Source organism: Lathamus discolor, chromosome 4 (assembly GCF_037157495.1).
Source record: "Lathamus discolor isolate bLatDis1 chromosome 4, bLatDis1.hap1, whole genome shotgun sequence".
Classification (NCBI taxonomy): Eukaryota; Metazoa; Chordata; class Aves; order Psittaciformes; family Psittacidae; genus Lathamus; species Lathamus discolor.
The window spans coordinates 29,614,796-29,632,243 of NC_088887.1; the positions used below are offsets into that span (position 1 = coordinate 29,614,796).

General features: G+C 38.8%; 1 protein-coding gene across 5 annotated transcripts in view; it reads right to left on the reverse strand.

Moving 5' to 3' along the window:
• GRIK1 (glutamate ionotropic receptor kainate type subunit 1) overlaps nucleotides 1-17,448 on the reverse strand; it is a 170,678-nt gene that overhangs the window by 70,842 nt on the left and 82,388 nt on the right. For all 5 annotated transcript variants that reach the window (XM_065676788.1, XM_065676786.1, XM_065676787.1 and 2 more), the window contains exons 2-3: nucleotides 6,931-7,098; nucleotides 4,263-4,520 (exon numbers count right to left, since the gene is read on the reverse strand). In XM_065676788.1, the coding sequence (XP_065532860.1) occupies nucleotides 4,263-4,520; nucleotides 6,931-7,098 (426 nt within the window). The remainder of the gene's footprint in view (nucleotides 1-4,262; nucleotides 4,521-6,930; nucleotides 7,099-17,448) is intronic.

Consider the following 17,448-nt stretch of genomic DNA (forward strand, 5'->3'; position numbering starts at 1 on the left):
TTACAGAAGGTGAGGAATTTGATGTATGTGCCCTTCTCAGCTCCTGGTAGGTTAAAATTATTGAATTCAGGGAAGGTAAATCAAAAGCAGAGTCAAACCTGTGCTGAAGGCAGTGTTATTCCTTTTGATGAAGTTGTTGATAACAGACTGTCATGTGTCTATTACAGATCAATGTATCAAATAAAAAAGTGCAGAAATCAGATATTGCAAGGGTTCTATTACAAATGACTAAATTCAACCAGGGAACAGCATGTCTACGCAGTCCTAGCATGTGGAAAGATAAACCGTAATTTATGGTACCTAAGTTTGGGAAATGCATGCTCGATGTATCATGAAGTCTCTTGCAAGGCTTAGTCAGATCATCTTTAAACTTCAGGAGGCAATTTTTTGCCTTACACAAAGGCATCACACTTGATATAAATGAACTCTTTTTTAACACCTTGATGAAAAATAAAGACAAGTTAATAATCAGAAAAAGGCTGATTATGGCCTGGGGACTCTGAACATAACAGATTATGCTTAATATAGAAAAAAGGAGCACTGTGTCAACTTGAAAAATAAATATACTTGCTTATGAGTCTCATTTTTTCCTAGCACTGGAAAGCTATAGGCATTAGGGAGCAGGATGGGAGTTTCAGGCAAACTATGACATGTTTAAATAAATGTTTATTCTATAACCAGAAGCTATTAATTTGCTATCAAGAAAGATGACTTTGACTGGAAGTCCATCTTTCAATGGCACTACTATGAGGACAGCAATTAGAAATACAAATCAGCTGTAGCCTGCTTTGTTATTCATATTTATATTGAAATCTAAGAGATAAGAGGGTAAAAATCTGATCAGATCAACTCAGGAAACATAAAGAAATTTTGTAAATATATTTTAGCAGCAAAATAAGAGCTTTATAACTGCCATAGGTCCCTCTGGAGAAGACAGCAAAGTTGTTTAACATGGTGCATTTGGTATCATTAAAAAGATATTTTATAAGAAACAGGATGAGTACTTCCTATTCCAAGTGTAATTTTTAGCACTATTGGTTGCTGGTTTTCTAGACCTGCTTACATAAAATTTGCTTATCATTGACAATCCTATAGAGTCCATTCAATAGATTACTAAACTCAGCAAATGATGTGATATATATTGGAACCCTGAATGAATTCTAGAAGACTGGAAAAAGTGCTGATGTTTCATTGACATCAGAGAAGGTATGTGAGATAGCATAGAATGGCTTAACCCCAGTGTCGGCAGTGGGCAAGTGAAGAGTAAAGCTGATATGGTGGTAAAATGCTGAAGAATGAAAATTTGGGACTACAGTTAAAAGAAATGTTAAGCTGTCAAATGAAGACAGCTCTGCTTTTCTTTGGTGTAACAAGTGCTGTTGACACAGGTAGATTCCTAGATGCAAAGCACTTGTCCCTGGGACGTGTCTGTCTTCATATGTCATACAACCTGCTCATGAACAATGTGGGACTTTACAATGATCATTTGCCAAATCTCAAAAAACCTATGTTACTGAGAAAGCTTTGTTAAACAGCAGAGGTCTGTAAGGGCTGGAGCTAAGCTGTTCAGACATTTGTAGTGCTCTTGCCTCTGTATGAACTCAAAAATCATTGGCTGGAAAAAGGTTATTGCTGAAAAACATTTGAATGATAAAAACTGGAAGCATGGTAAACAGTGTTTGAGATAAGAAGAGTACGCACAAGCAATTTGGATCGTTTGGAAACATGAGCTCACTCAGATGAACTGGGTTTTTTTTAACATTGCTCAGTCCAGAATTGTAACTGCATTTCTGTTGATGGATGTGTCCATCAGCAGTGAAAACTGTAACTATAGGAGGTGGGCAACTACGGCTTGGCAGACTGTCACAGTATGTGGCCTCTGTGCTGGAGCTGGCTGTGGGCTTGGAGCAATGCTGTAATGTGAAGGATGAAAACAGGATTTACCACACTTAAACCTCAAAACAGACTCTTAACTTTGAGCAGGGCTAATCTCAACCTGAATAACCTGGGTATGCATCATTGGAAGTTCACTGTTAGAGCTATGAGTTCATTGTTTAGGAATGAAGCTGTTCTTCAAGTACAATTTGTCTCTAAGATAAAAATAGGTTAATATGTTTTTTCTTCTTGTAGTGCAACAGTGTCAAACATGAGAGATAAGAAGTAAAAAGAGGTTGAGCTAAATGGTGTCACTCTAACCCAAAATCCAAAAGTACTTATATTGATCAAAGTTGACCTGTTTATTTTCTTGACTCAAAGTTGTAAATATCTCTGCAAATGAAATCTCTTTAATATCAGTCATTTCTGTAACTGAACACGTACACAGAGCTTAGTGTTCTAGAATGCTAATTTGATAATGGTAATAGGGCAGGCTGGAAAGGACCTCTACTTGTTTACCTATGAGCATATTTTTGGAGTGCAGCAGAAATCCTGCTGAGCTAGATCATTCTAATGGAAATGCAAGAAGACCGCTGCAGTAAGCCCAGCCTGTCTTGTTCTTTCTCTTCTACCTCCAGCCTTCTGGTGTACTCTCTGAAGCCAATGAGAGCAGAACGTTGTCACTGAGACCTACCTCCTAGATCCAGGAGGAAATATGCTTCTTTTGGGCTGTCAACAGTGTACAAAGAACTTTTAGCCTTATAACTGAGGTTTGGCTCTTTATTTATTTATTTATGTATGTATACTTTTTTAAGCAGAATTCGATCTTTCAGACATGTTTTTACAACATCATTTTAAAAGGTTTGATTTATTTTTTTTTCATACTCCCTTTAAAGGCTTAGGCAGATGCCTGAGCTTACGGTTCATCCAGGTTTGTGTTAAGCCATCAAAGAATCAATTTAAATGCTACTTGCACATCTGAGGAGCTCTAGGAAGTGTAGTACTTCTGTGGGCAATGGAAAAAGGAAAGGGAATGCAAACCTCAGAGTGGGTCTGACAGTGAAATGCTTAATTTGCACCAATAACTGCTAATACAACAGGATTTTCCAGAAATCCGAATAGTTCAGCTACACCTTTTTTTTTTTTTTTACTATATAAAGATAGCACTGAAGGATGCTGATGAGAGTTCACAGTGAAATAACTGTCAGTGTAAGTCTTATTTTGTTCGCTTTATTTTCTTCATCTTTAAAGATACAGTGTCTCCAAGAAAATCTTTTCTGCAGCTTAGAATATTCCCTCATCTGTAATTTTGTGCCCAGGATGGCTATACTTAGGGTTCTTTTTGTTTTGACAGGAGATCTATAGACACTCTGAGCTTTTAATGGTTTGTTTACATGCAAACCTTTTCTTGTGAAGCCAAATTTATGGACCCTTAATCCATGACCAAGTCCAAACTGCAGGAGAGATTATGCTCTCTGCAGTCATGCCTGGAATAAATTTTGGTGTGTAATCCTGCCGGACAGGACTCCTGAGGGCAGTTTAGGTGTACAGTAATCTCAATGACCAGAGCAGCTAATACATTTCACAGAAACAATATCTTCCCACTCCAGTGAGGGAAATGACACTGCCTGAAATATTGTGGCTGTTGGCACAATATATGCTATCAGCTACAGAGATAGGTACGTAAAAGCCTAGATATGTAAAGACATGTGGCTTGGAGTTCCTTATACATTGACACTCTCCCACAGTTTTTGTGTATTAAAAAAAAAAAAAAAGAATTCCTAGTCTCTGATAAGCCTTTAAATCACTGTTCCCAGGAACAAGTTTATTATTATATTTTTCTTGTTGTTGTTCTGTGAACTGAAAGGGTTGTGTTGTAGGTATTGACTGTCCATGATATACCACTGGACAGCTCTGACTACTGTGTACCCCAGAGGGAGGTTCTTGTCAAGAAAAATGAATGATTTTCTCTAAGTTAAGAGTTCCAGACTGGGAACATTTACACAAACTGTAACTCAGATTCAGGCTTCAGTATCCATCTGACAAGTTGGATTGACTCTAGTTTTAAGGAACAAGGTAGTCATTCCATTAAAAATGTTGCAGCTTGAACTTTTGCATTGTAGATGTATCCCTCTTAAGATCAACCCCTCACTGGTTCCACAAATAGGAAGCAAAATATGGCCTTTTAAGGCCTGATGAAGTGAACAGCTTTCCAAAAGCCACAGCAGCAGAAGAATAGTTGCAACTTACCAGATGTTTTTCTTCTATACTCTGGGGAAAACTGCTGTAAATACGCCAAACTATCACAGGCTCTCTCTCTCACAGAATTTATTCATATACATGTGTCAACAGAAGTATATGACCAGCAGTGCACTAGTACTACTTACCTGTGCTATCTTCATATACTACTGTTACTATTTTCCAGTTGTAGTATAGTACAAGATCCAAAACCGCCCTGCTGATGGCTGCATAGTCTGGGTAGAGGTTGATGTAAAATGCGTCTTTGTTGTCCACTGTAGGGTGCTTCCATCGGGTTTGAATATGTGGGACTTCAAGTGCATTGCAAATGGACTGCACTGCACTGACAGAGGAGCTGTGAGAAGGTCCGAACAGAGCAGCTACACCAAGAGCAAGCTGGTCGCATGCTGAAGGGGAGAGGAAGGGAGAGGAAGAAGATATTAGTTGGCAAAAGAAAGGAACTTGTGTAATGTTTACTGAGGTAATTATTCTCCATCCATCCCCATCATTTCAAAGTGAGGACAGGTAACCATGTTTCTCCCCAGATTATTAAGAGATTTGTAAATGGTTCCTGAAAACAGCTTTACTGATTAGCATTATATCCTAGAAGTTGCTCAGTACAAATACAAAAACCCCAACTTCTCTGTTCATTACCTTCAGATCACAGTTATTCCTGAACTGTTTTTCTCAGACTGGCATTATTCTGGAGAAACCAGGAGTTTTCTTCCCATGAGCTTGCCAAAAGGATGTCACAGGAATTAAGTTTCATGACAGTGTGTCTGGAAATACTTTTATGGAACCACAAAAAACGCTATATGGATTCCCTCCATGATTGGCAAGCTTCTACCAATGTGAGCTGCTTTAATTTCAGAGTACTGAAGGAGCATAAACAATAAAGAGCACTACGATTAATGGTGCTCCATAATCTGTGTTTACAAAATAGGCAGTAAAGCCTAAAGCCCTCAGTAATGACAAAGGAAATAAAGAACCAACACACAGTAACATTTTAATACCTTTCTAAACCAGTGAAATGCTAGTATCAACAAAAAATTCTTTCTCTTAGTGCCTATATCTCAGACAAAAGGATCCCTCTTGTAGGTGTCTTTTCACTTTTCTTTCCCTCCTGTGTGTTTTTAGGCTGACAGAAGATGAAGTAATACTAATTATTTTTCTCCATTAGAAAAATTCATTGCAAATGTTTCTAATAAAGTTTATGGGTTGGGGACAAGCCCTGTGCTTAGTTGCAATGCTGTACTCTTTGTAAGGTAGCTCTTCACGGGAAATTTAGAAATTAGTGTGATTGGGTGAAATACCAAGTATACCAACATTCACAAAACATGACATTTTTTAAATTAGTATTTATCTCTCTGATAGTAATACAATATGACAGAAAGTCAATTATTTTCTCTTTTCCCTCTACAATTGAGTGTTTTACAAACAGCATAAAATTGCGTGATTTCAAGGTTTAATTCAGAAGCCTTCCTAAAGGATCACAGGTTTTAATGTACAAATTGCATAAATAAGTATCAATAATTCCTGGTGACAAGAAACTACTACTGTCAGCATGGATTCCTTGCACATAAATTTACAAAAATATTTGAAATTAACTCCTTCCTACAGATTAAATGGAGAACATACTTTCACAATAATCACAGAAGAGATTCTTGCTCTACAGGGAATCTAAAGTCCTGTCTCAGTCTCAACTATATGGATTGTAAATCCATCCTACTTGATTTTTGATCACATATTGTTCCAGCATATACCCGATACTTGAAAAAAAAATGCAATAAACATAATTTAAAGCTATTTTTGATGTTTTTTTGAAAGCATTCTCCATTTTTCCAATCTTTACTAAGAAATTGAAGTACCATAAGAAGAATTTAGTAACTTAGATGTTTGAAAGGTGATGGATCACCAGCATTCTAGAATGATCTATGATGCGAAGCATGTTTGTTTTGCAGCCTTCATTTGCCTTCATAGCAGACATATCTTTTGCCTTATAGCAAGAATATCTTGTACCACATACAGTGACAGATATCACAGTGAACTGCAAATCACATCTGTAAAGTCTTAGTGACTTATGGGTCTTTTGTCAGACTTGTTTGCATGAGGTTGTGTGCACACCACGGAATTCCAGGAACTAGATTGCTCTCTATAAAATACTATCAAACTTCAAGGTTGCCTCCTAGAGGCAAAGGAATACATGGTGCTCAAGGAAAGTTGTAACTTTTTTCCCCTTTCTATTTTGGTCTACAAGTAATTTAGATGCAAGTAAATCAGGCCATAATTTTCCCTTTGAGAATAAAAGAATAGGAAAAAAAAAAAAAAACAAATTTGTCAACTCCTGTTCTTCTAGTTGTTTATGTCAGAGAAATTTACGTCTATCTCTAAACCACTGAAGTGTTAATATTTCAGTACAGGGAGACAACTGGCCTCTGTTCTTTAAAGTACAATAGAAATAACTTTTTAAGTTTGATGGATATCTGTGTATGTGTTCTAATTATGGGTTGTGACATCCCACTGTGCTCCTTGTTAGTCTGTGATCATTTTCTGCAGAATTCCAGGTGGCAAATCTATTTTTTGGAAAGAAAAATGGGTTGGACTTGTCACCTTCCATCTGGGGCTCTTAGCATGCAGCGAGGATGTAGGTGTTTTATCAGAAACTAGACGACAGGTTCAAGTCAAGCTTGATTCTTAGTTCAAATAACTTTGAAAGATGAATTTTATATTACCATTCATATACACACATTACAATTGGAACAAAAAATGAGACCAGGCTGGGGAAAGGTAGTAGAGAACAGTAATTGAGATAACTACCTCTTCTCGAGGCTTCAAAGCTATCAAAAAGGTTAATTCTCTGGATGTCATAGGTTAATGTGGTATTAGGCATCAGTGTTCTGTTTCTATTAATGTTGGTGACTGCAAACTTGAAAGCCAGTTCTTCAGTATTAACAGGTTCATTTTCCACAGTTTCAAATATCCCTCCTGTCGAAACAGAGATAAATGAAAAGTATTATTCACCTCTTCATCACTGTACATAAAAAGACAAAAATAAATTATTAACAATAATAATCTTAGTGTCCATAAAATTGCTGTTCAAAGCAGTACAGCAAAAACTTATTCAACCATTAGTTATTATCTAGAATGTCACTGTAGATTAACACAGTATTATCCATGTTGCTTAGACTAACATCAGTGAGAGATGATGCATGTTTATTATTCAGGCCTTCCAAAGCAAAATTTGTAAATGCTTGTGAAAACTTCTATTAAGTTCTTAACTAATTAAAGTAGTCATACTCAAAGGTCTTGTTCCTCCTGCTCCGATCTAATCTATGTTAGGAGATGAAATTTGGATGTGTTGGAGATGTTTTCTGAAGTGTTTCTGCAAATCCTGGCAGTACAAGATCCATATTCAGAAGTGTGTTAGGAGCTTGAGTAGAAATGGACTTCAAGGTTCCACTTGATATCTGTGTCTTAGTAGGGCTTTGGTTTTTTATAAGCCTCAGGCAACACTGTTGGTTATTTCTCAGTTTTCTCAGGGACACGTGAATATTTTTACTTTTTCAAAGCTCATTGCTGAATGAACTGAACTTGTTTAGATAGAAGATTTCACCTCTGCGCTGAAATACTGAATGATGTCTCCAGCGGTGTAGTATCTACTAGCACCATCATGGCACTGATTTAAATGTCTCCTCGCAAGGACAGTGCTGGATACAGCACAACTGCTCCCAACTTCCTACAATTCCTCTAGAAGAGAACCTGTAAATAACCAATCATCTGAATTTGACTGTAAATATCCAATCTGAATTTTGGAAGCATAATGGACTTCTTTGGCATATGTTCTGAGATAGGGAAGATGGCTGTGTTTCAAGTCAACAGGCTGTCCCACTTATACTGGGATGTCTACTCCCTCTAGCCTCTAGAGACTTTATTATGCCAACAACACATTCAGGCTGTCTGGGAGCATTAGGATTTGATGAATGCATAAAAAAACACAGCTAATTTGAAAAAAAATAGCTCCTTTAAACAGCAATCTCCAGCTTCAGTACTTGATTTTGCAAGTATAATTTACTCATTTAGTGCAAGTCACTAGAGAATACTTTGTATTTCTCAGTTACATATTTTTATACTTCCCCATGTGAAATCTGAGCCCTAGATATTGCATTATATTTTCTGAGCATCAGAATGTATTCAGCTAATGTGCTGCAATCTCTTGCAATTTTGATGTCACCAGTGTAGGAATAGTGCAGTCATTAGCTGACAATCAGGAAATGGAACACAGTAGAATTAAAACCTGTTTTGAATTTTAACTTAGCAATGAAAACACTGGAGGCTATCAAACCTAAGTTGGCAATGTAATCTCTAGGTACCCTTGAATACGCAGCATTATATTATATTATCTCTCAAGCCCATATATAACACCACCTTAACATGACTTAAGCAATTTGCCAACTTAAGCAATTTTCTTGCTCACTATATCTCTTTCTCATTTACAATACACATGTATTAGAACCTTAAAGACTTTCTCATTTTTTCCTTTCTTGTAAAACATACAGGGTGATTACAGGAGACTGTGACACATAGAAATAGATGGAAAAAGTTTAAGTGCTGCTTTTGGAACCAAATGTAAAACCTCATGTGGAATGCAAAGATGCAGCAGGATTTTCGAGATTTGCAAACTATAGGATCACCAGAAGGAAAAAAATCTAAAGCCTGTTCTTTCAGATCCTTAAATTCCTCATTTCAGTAATGATAACAACAACTTTTTTAATTATCTAGTTAAACAAAATTTGCTTTCCCTCCTTTCATCCGAGAAAGACAAGTATTTTCAGTGAGCCATAATGCCAGCTTCATCTTAGGCCATCAAGATACAACTGCTATGTTTTGCCCTATAAGAATTAGCAGAACGTTGCTTCATAAGGCAAGGTCAATGTCACTGAGTATAATAGACAGCCTGAGACAATTATTTAATAAGACAGGGCAAACACCACCTCTCCTAACTTTCAATAAGACGAGTTTCCTAGCATTTGATTGTGGCAAAAAATATTCTCTATCTTGGAAGCCATTATTATGCTATGCCTGTATTTTTTTTTTTTTTTTTTTTAATTAAAACAACTTCATTTCAGGGGGGTTGGAACTAGATGATCTTAAGGTCCTTTCCAACCCTAACTATTGTATGATTCTATGATTTAACCACCTTGAGGTAACTTTCATACCCATACATACACAAGCACTTTCTCATTCTAGGACCAGAACTTTTTCCAGACCTCTAATCAGTTTCCTATTTAATAGAGATTAATTTTAATCAATGTATATCTGTGAACTATTTATACTTCATCAGCAGAATTTTGCAAATTTTTGCTTGATCCCCTTAAAAAAAGAGTAGAAGCTTACTAGGCAAAGGAAGGAGTGGAAGGAAAGGAATGATGGAAAGAGTCAAAGTTTTGCATGAATGTGTTTCCTAAGCAAACTAATCAAAACTGTATATGCACTATCACATACACTTCAGATCTTCAGAGAGATCTCTCTGGAAGTCAGCTGGATAATCGATATGTTGGTACCCCTTCAACATGTTTTCCAGGTTCCTCTTGTCATGTTAATATAGCAGTAAAGCACTTAGAGAGAACTTCGACTGCACACTTTAAATTGATGGCAAGGTGCTCGGGATAGGTCTGAGTAAGAATGGGACAGATAGTCAAGAAGCTCATCATTTTGCACAGGAAATTTTGTTCAGCTGAACTGGAGATGCTGAATAGGGTGCCATTTAGGGTCTCTGAAAGTTAGTGCTTGCCCTCCCCAGTAGGATGGGGAAGTCCTGAGACCACAAAAGTAATTCTTCCAAGTCAACAAATATTTACTTGACTGAACATTCTTCTGACTAAACCCTAAAATAAGCACCTAGTAGTGCCTTGCTGCCCATGAACAAAGTCCGCAAGATGGTTTATGGAGGAAATTGTTGCTTACTGTGAATGAAGTTTGGAATAGATGCATTATGAAAAGTTTGAACTGCTACCTATTTGAGCTTGATTTTTCTGTTGGCACATATGTGTGTAGACGAGTTGAAAAGTCCATAAATCTGCATCACAAGCAGATAAAATCTGTCTGTCCTATGTAGAAGTGTTTCATGCATGTATCCTTAATGAAATCTAGCAATTTAGTAAAGTTTCACTTCTCTCGTGTTCTGCTGATGACTGACAGTCAAGCTTAGAATTTACTGTAAGGTCCAGGTTAAAAGAGAAATAGCAGAGTAAGTGACAAGTCTGATGAACCAGTTTGTCAGATGAGTCACTTGAAAAAGTAATTACTGTACAACATTTTAAAAACAAATTAACCACAGGATTCTACAAGGAAAGAAAAAATTTATATTAACTCAAGATATATGAGGCTATTATTGCTAAGCACAAAACCAAGCACTGGTTTTCAAAATAGGCTGCTAGTAGCACACATATGGGACAAAGCTTAATTTTTTGAGCCCTCCCTTTCACCTCCTCCCCAGTTATTCAATCAGATAGTGAATCTGCTGCAGGAGCTTCAGCGGACCAAAAGGCTGCTTAGTCCTGATCAGTGGCAGACCTGGCCTTTCTTCTGCATAGGTGCTATGTCTGCCCCCATGATGAGTGGAATCGGCCACCTGAGTCATCAGGAAGCTGCCTACCAGAAATCAGGTAAGTGACAGAGCTATAGGGGTTGCTCTGTTTCACATGGATGCCAACACCTCCCAGGGGCTGTCCCCTCGGGTACAGCTGATAAGCAATTCCAAATGTAGGTTACCTGATCCTACTGAGTGCAGGGAGTGATTCTACCAGCTACATGTGAGAACATCAGCAGCAAAACCCAACATTCGCATTAGATTCACTTAACCAGTAATCCTGCTTCAGCGCACATGTGTGAGGAAACCTTTCACTGTCAGCATTTACTTTATAAAGTGACGTCTGTGAGGTTGATGGAAAAAAGCTGTATATGCCCCTACTTTGAATTTAGCTGTGGAAAATAAGAGGAAAATGACTACTTGGTTAATGTTGCTTTGACAGAAATGAGGGCTGAGCCACATGAGTGACTGCTCTTCAGAGAGGATCGAGGGATACGAGTCAAACTGACAAATATGACAAAGCATCAGCCCCATTCATCCTCTGAAGATGAAAAAAAAAAATCTCCAGCAAGTAAAATGTCAAAAATATAAAGGCAGATCTCAGTAGGCACATCTGAAAAAGCAGTTCCACTCCTCCTGAGCAAGCAAATGTTTCCATTTAAAGGGGTCACCATGAACCGAGAGAGTTTTAGAAAAGGTTATGGCTGAATCGATTTCCATACCTCTCAATGCGTCTCAACATTTTGCTTCAAGACAAGGCAGAATGCAAAACCTTGCTATGGGGAAAATTCTTTATCCCTGTTTTAAAAACAGTCATAAACACCAACAGCTAAAAATTGTTGACCTTTCTGATGGCAGTTACCAACCTATCTCCCTAAGCTGCTTTGGTCAGGTTTCCTCAAAGCAAAATATCTCACCAACATATTTCAGTCCCAATACAGCAGATGTATTGTGGTTTTTAGCTGCATATATGTAGAACTACCTGGGTAGCCTTGAAGGAATTTCTGTAATTTCAGTCAGTGGTATCACTTTGATGCTTTCAAAGTAAAGTGCTAACTTTTCAAAACACTTAAAAAACTTATATCCCTCTTGCAGGGAGATTTTCCTTACCTACTCCACAGCAAACATAAGAACAGCATCTTACTGCTTTAGTTGGGTTTTTTTTTTTTTGTTATTTGTTACTCTCTATTAAGATGTTATTGAAAGACACATGAAATGGAGGTAGGCTTGCAGAGCAAGACAGTACCGATAGCCTGCAAAACAGAGGTGTGAAAATGCAATGCTTTTCTAGGGTGGTCTCTATTTCTGACACATAAAGGAGACAGAAAGAGAAAAAATGTGTTCTGCTTTTAAGCCGGCACAAACCCAGTGGTCACCACAGACAGACGTGCCAAAAAACAGGTTGTTTTCCAAATGTAGATCTTACTCTTCAACATTCTCATGTTCATTACCTTGGTGGATAAATATCATATTTCCTACTTAAATTGTTAGAAGTCTTTCCAGTACACGGATGGCTGTGAGGCAGCTCCATGCAGGTCTGTGTCCACGCTTATACACTGGAACAGCAGTCAACCTTCTTCTCATGCCAGGATTTGACTGTGTATCAGCTAGTGAACTGAGTTCCAGACATTTTTTATAATGTTCTTTATTATTAACAGAATAATCTCTACTTCTTAACCAGTGGAAAATACTGGCAGTTTAGGGAAGTCAATTGCTTGTACAGTTAAAATACAGTGTTGTTGAATACTAGATACAGTACTAGAATCATAGAATCATAGAATAGTGAAGGTTGGAAAGGACCTTAAGATCATCTAGTTCCAAACCCCCTGGCGTGGGCAGGGACACCTTACACTAAATTATCTCACCCAAGGCTCTGTCCAACCTGGCCTTGAACACTGCCAGGGATGGAGCATTCACAACTTCCCTGGGCAACCCATTCCAGTGCCTCACCACCCTCACAGTAAAGAATTTCTTCCTTATATCCAATCTAAACTTCCCCTGTTTTAACCCGTTACCCCTTGTCCTGTCACTACAGTCCCTGATGAAGAGTCCATCCCCAGCATCCTTATAGGCGCCCTTCAGATACTGGAAGGCTGCTATGAGGTCCCCACGCAGCCTTCTCTTCTCCAGGCTGAACAGCCCCAACTTTCTCAGCCTGTCTTCATACAGGAGGTGCTCCAGTCCCCTGATCATCCTCGTGGCCCTCCTCTGGACTTGTTCCAACAGCTCCATGTCCTTTTGATGTTGAGGACACCAGAACTGCACACAATACTCCAGGTGAGGTCTCACAAGAGCAGAGTAGAGGGGCAGGATCACCTCCTTGGACCTGCTGGTCATGCTCCTTTTGAGGCAGCCCAGGATACGGTTGGCTTTCTGAGCTGCAGGTGCACGCTGCCGGCTCATTTTCGTTTTCTCCTATTCGAGGACCATAAGTCAATCCACCAGATATGAGATTTAAAAGATACATTTCTGGGATTTTTATTTCCTGCCAGATTTTTGTCTCCCAGCATGCCATCTCTTTCCTTCAGCCAGCAATACAAGCAACTTAAAGACAATAAATCAGCTACTTATATATGCATGTGACTCCAGGAGTAGCCATATTAGTAGTAACACCAAGTATTTTGATATTCTGACAGAAATGAAAGTGAGAAACAGGAGGTGTCAATAAAGCTGAAAGCCTTATGTTGTTTATGTTCGTATTCAGGTTCTACACTTCGAAAGAATGCTGTTTGAAAACAAACATGCTGACCATGCAGTAAAAGCTGTTTGAAATATTAAAACATACAGAACGATAGTAGAAAAAAAAAAATAGAGCTAAGATTAACAATTAAGATTTTCCTTGTAAAGACACAGGTATTTTTCCATTGAATAGAGAAAAAAGGGACTTTCTATGATTTATAACTCATTCCAATTAAGGATAAACTCCTCATTTCTGTACCACTGATGTCCAGGTTTCTCTTTCTTGTCTAAGGATGTCCCAGTTTCATAGTCTGAGCATAACATGTGCACCTTCTCATCTGTCTGGGGAGGTGTTTGGTGCACAGGATGACACACTGAATAAGACATGTAACCACAGGGCCTGCTGGTTGTCACTGCAACAGCCCTGTAGCTTTGAGCCACCAACAGCTTCCAAAGGAAATCCAGCGCCATGACATGCAGGTGATTTGCTAGCAGGATTTCCAGAAACATCTGAACATCTATCTCCTGGAGGGATTTATGCTCTGAGAAGCCTCCCCTCCTTTCCACAGCACCATCTGAAAACAGGAGGTCCATGAGGCCTAATTAAAACCACCTGCCAGTCACCAAAGAGAAATGAGAGTTAAAATCCTAATGACCGTGAAGACACGTGTCACTGTCTTCCCAAAAGAGAGGCTGCTGATGATGATGCCAAGTAGGAGATTTATAAAGCCAAATTAGCATGCAGTTTGCCTTTGCTCTCTGTCAATATAGATATGGACTCACATCACTCTGATGCCAGGATGGCTATGGACTCAACACGCACTTCTTTAGCTCAGTGGGCCTGGTAGAGCTGTAAGGGTATACCTGTTGGCTCAAAAAGGACCAAGACACAATGAAATGGTGCTTATGAAGGTTTTTTCTCCAGATAATGTCCACTTACAGAATTAAAGATCTTGCTACCTGGAGTGAAAGCACTTGCTCCTGGAAACCCTCTCCAAGCATTTTTTTCTATCCTTGCCGGTTACCAGAGGACATACTGTCCTATGCCACATGGTGTGACTAAGAGTCAGTGCAAGTGCATTCATTACAGAGTTAAGTCTGCGCATTCATCTTACCAGAAAAGAAAAATCAAATGAGTTATCACTTAAAGGCTTACCTTCAGCAGACAGTTTAACAGCATCTTTCTTTTCAAAGTTAGCTCAATGTGTAAGATTAGTCCAGAAACTTGCCATTACCTCTGAATTATACATGACCTATAAATTAATCTGTTACATGTGTGTGTCTATATTAAATGAAAAAAGTTTTTTAGGAAGAATCATTAACAATCACAATCCTACAGCAAACAGTAATTGCATTTTACATTTGCAAATTCAGGCTGAAGTGGGTTTACTCCCCTAGGTTTTCATGGAATTACATGCATGGGGTTTGCATTTAGCTCACAGAATGCAAATAGAAATCATTAGCAGTCTTTGAACAGGTTAGTTTAGCCTTGCAACAGAGACCCCTGAGTTAGGCAGCTATTATCTTCCTTATTTTACAGACAGTGAAACTGGGAGCTTGAGCCACTTTCCTACGACCACTGTCTTCAATCTGTTCAAAAGCTGTTTTGGAAACCTTCCATACATTGTGCTCTGTTTCAGACTATTCCCTTCCTTTTTCAAGCCCCTGTCCTTACCTTGGCATTCACCATCTTCGCATTCACCCAGCCTGGTTCCCGTCCAGTGTGCCTTCAATTTTATTCCTCATTGCTAAACTCTGCCAAACGTCACTGCCATTTCATTGCATGTGCCAGATCCTGGATCTGGATAATTTTTCCTCCGTAACTCATCATCTGTCTGTGGGCTCCTCTTTTAGGATGCACTTCACACAAAACTCAAAGCCAATACCCTTTCCCTTTCTACACTCTACCCTCCTTGTTTTCAGCCATCTAAATCTAGAGATAGTGGGCACAGAAAGGCAAATACCTCACTTTGGTGCTTACCTGGTTTTTCTGCCTCCCTTATCTCCATCTCTGCATTTGTTTGTTCTGCTGCCTCTGTACTTTACAAGCTCCTCCAGGCTACAAGAAATTTGCAACTAAACAGAATAATTTGGAGCAGGGCTGGCCTTGAGGATCATGGTTACATCCTGCAAGGTAGGACTGGGAGCTGAAACCTGGGACAGGTTCATGACCTGAAACTTGACCAAGAGAGATGAAAGGGGGTGCAACCCAGGCATGAAACACAGCAAATGTGAGGATTGTTTTCTTAAGAAGATTAGGTTTGTTTATAGAAAAATCACTGACTATTTGAAAATTGAGTATCTCATATATTCAAAGCTGCACATCAGAAATCCAACACTGGGCACGTATTTAGGATGTGACTGTATTCCAGTCGCTTTTGTGAAGATTTTGCTCTCAGCTTTAACAAGAGGTGAGGTATTATTTATCATGCTTTGCAGTCTAATTCTAATCACAGGGACTCAGCCTTTCTGTTACTTTCATGCAATGCAGTTAGTGCTTAATTACACAGCGATGAAACTGGTAGAAATCACATTTCAGTTTCAGATCTCATGCAGACAGGTGTAAGGTCTGTGACTGCCAAAGAGCTACAACCGCTTATATCTGGTCTGAATACATAATTCACAGCAAACAAGACCTAGTTAAAGATTAAGATGAAGAGCACAAACGAGAGAAAAGGTCTTAAATAGAAAATGGTAAAACATTTCTCTATCCAAAACATTCTTTATGAGAGCCAAGGACAGGGTTTTATAACTATTTGTGTTCTAGCAAGGTGCTGCATTCAGCAACGCTTTTGTCATTTGGAAAGCAGGGATAAAAATGTGTGTGTGTATATACATATATGAAAATTTGATCTTACTAAGATACAAAGGTCTGCCTTTTCCAATGGGATTTATTTCAGTTTAGCTTTTGAGTTTGGAGATATTTCCCAAAGGTTCAGTTGGCATGATTCATGTTATAGAATTTCTAAGTAATGATCTTTCTTTTTTTTTAACAGGGAAAAAAATGGTTGACCTGATTTAGGTATCTCCTGCAATACAGGGGCAGTACCAGCTGGAAAACAAAGACTCATTTCAGAGGTGCAAACTCTCTATTTGATAGAAATTTTTAAAAATTGTTGTCTTGCTGCCTTTATTGTATTGCTTTTACTTGATGCAGAGGCTAGTCAGGAGGTACAGAAAATGTAAGATAATACATATGCTATTTATGTATCTATATGTTTGTTGTTCTTTCCCACACATAACTCTACTTGGCCAAACTAGCTATCAATGCATCGCAGCATCAATTTCAAATGAGACAAAAACCTGGTTTTGAGAGGGAAAAAATTGGTTCTAATTATCCAGTTACACATGCAACTTTTGGCCACATCAGATGCTATTTCCATCCATGCAGCAAGGAGAGAATAAGAATTGTTTCCATTCGCTTCTTGGAGCTAGAAATAAAAGAGATGAGCCGTGCAGAGACAAGGGCTAGATTTCGTATGAGCTGTTTTCCCCAGAAGGAGGGTACTGGCTAAAGCAGCACACAGAGAATTTCAGCACCCCACTTCCCCTCTGCCCATACGTATGATCTGGCCCACTTGGCAGAGCATGGCTTGTATGCTGTTCTCTGCAAAACTACACAGCAGATCAAGCCTCCACCTTCAACAGAACCATGTTTTAATCAGGATGTGTGGTATGAACAGAGCTGTTCTCTTCAGAGCTCCCCAGTAACCCCATGAAACAAGGCAGTGATGTTGTGGGATGCACTTGCTGCAGCATAACGAAGAAGCCCCTGTTCAATGCAGATCCTCTGCTAAGTGCGTCAGGTGAATGTTTTGGCTCAGTGCAAGCATGGTCAAAATGCTCATAAGGATAGTTAGAGTATAAAGTAATAAAGCCATTCTCTTAGTTAATGAAATTATCTTGGTGAATGTGTTTGTTAACCGCGCACTGGCAGCAGCTATATGGCTGGATCCACCCAGGACTGGACAGCCCTGTGCCTTTTGGTGTAATCTTCCTGCTCTGTCACTTGTGGGGCAAAACCACCCTAGGACTCTGCAGAAACATTGATTACATTCCCTTGTTTT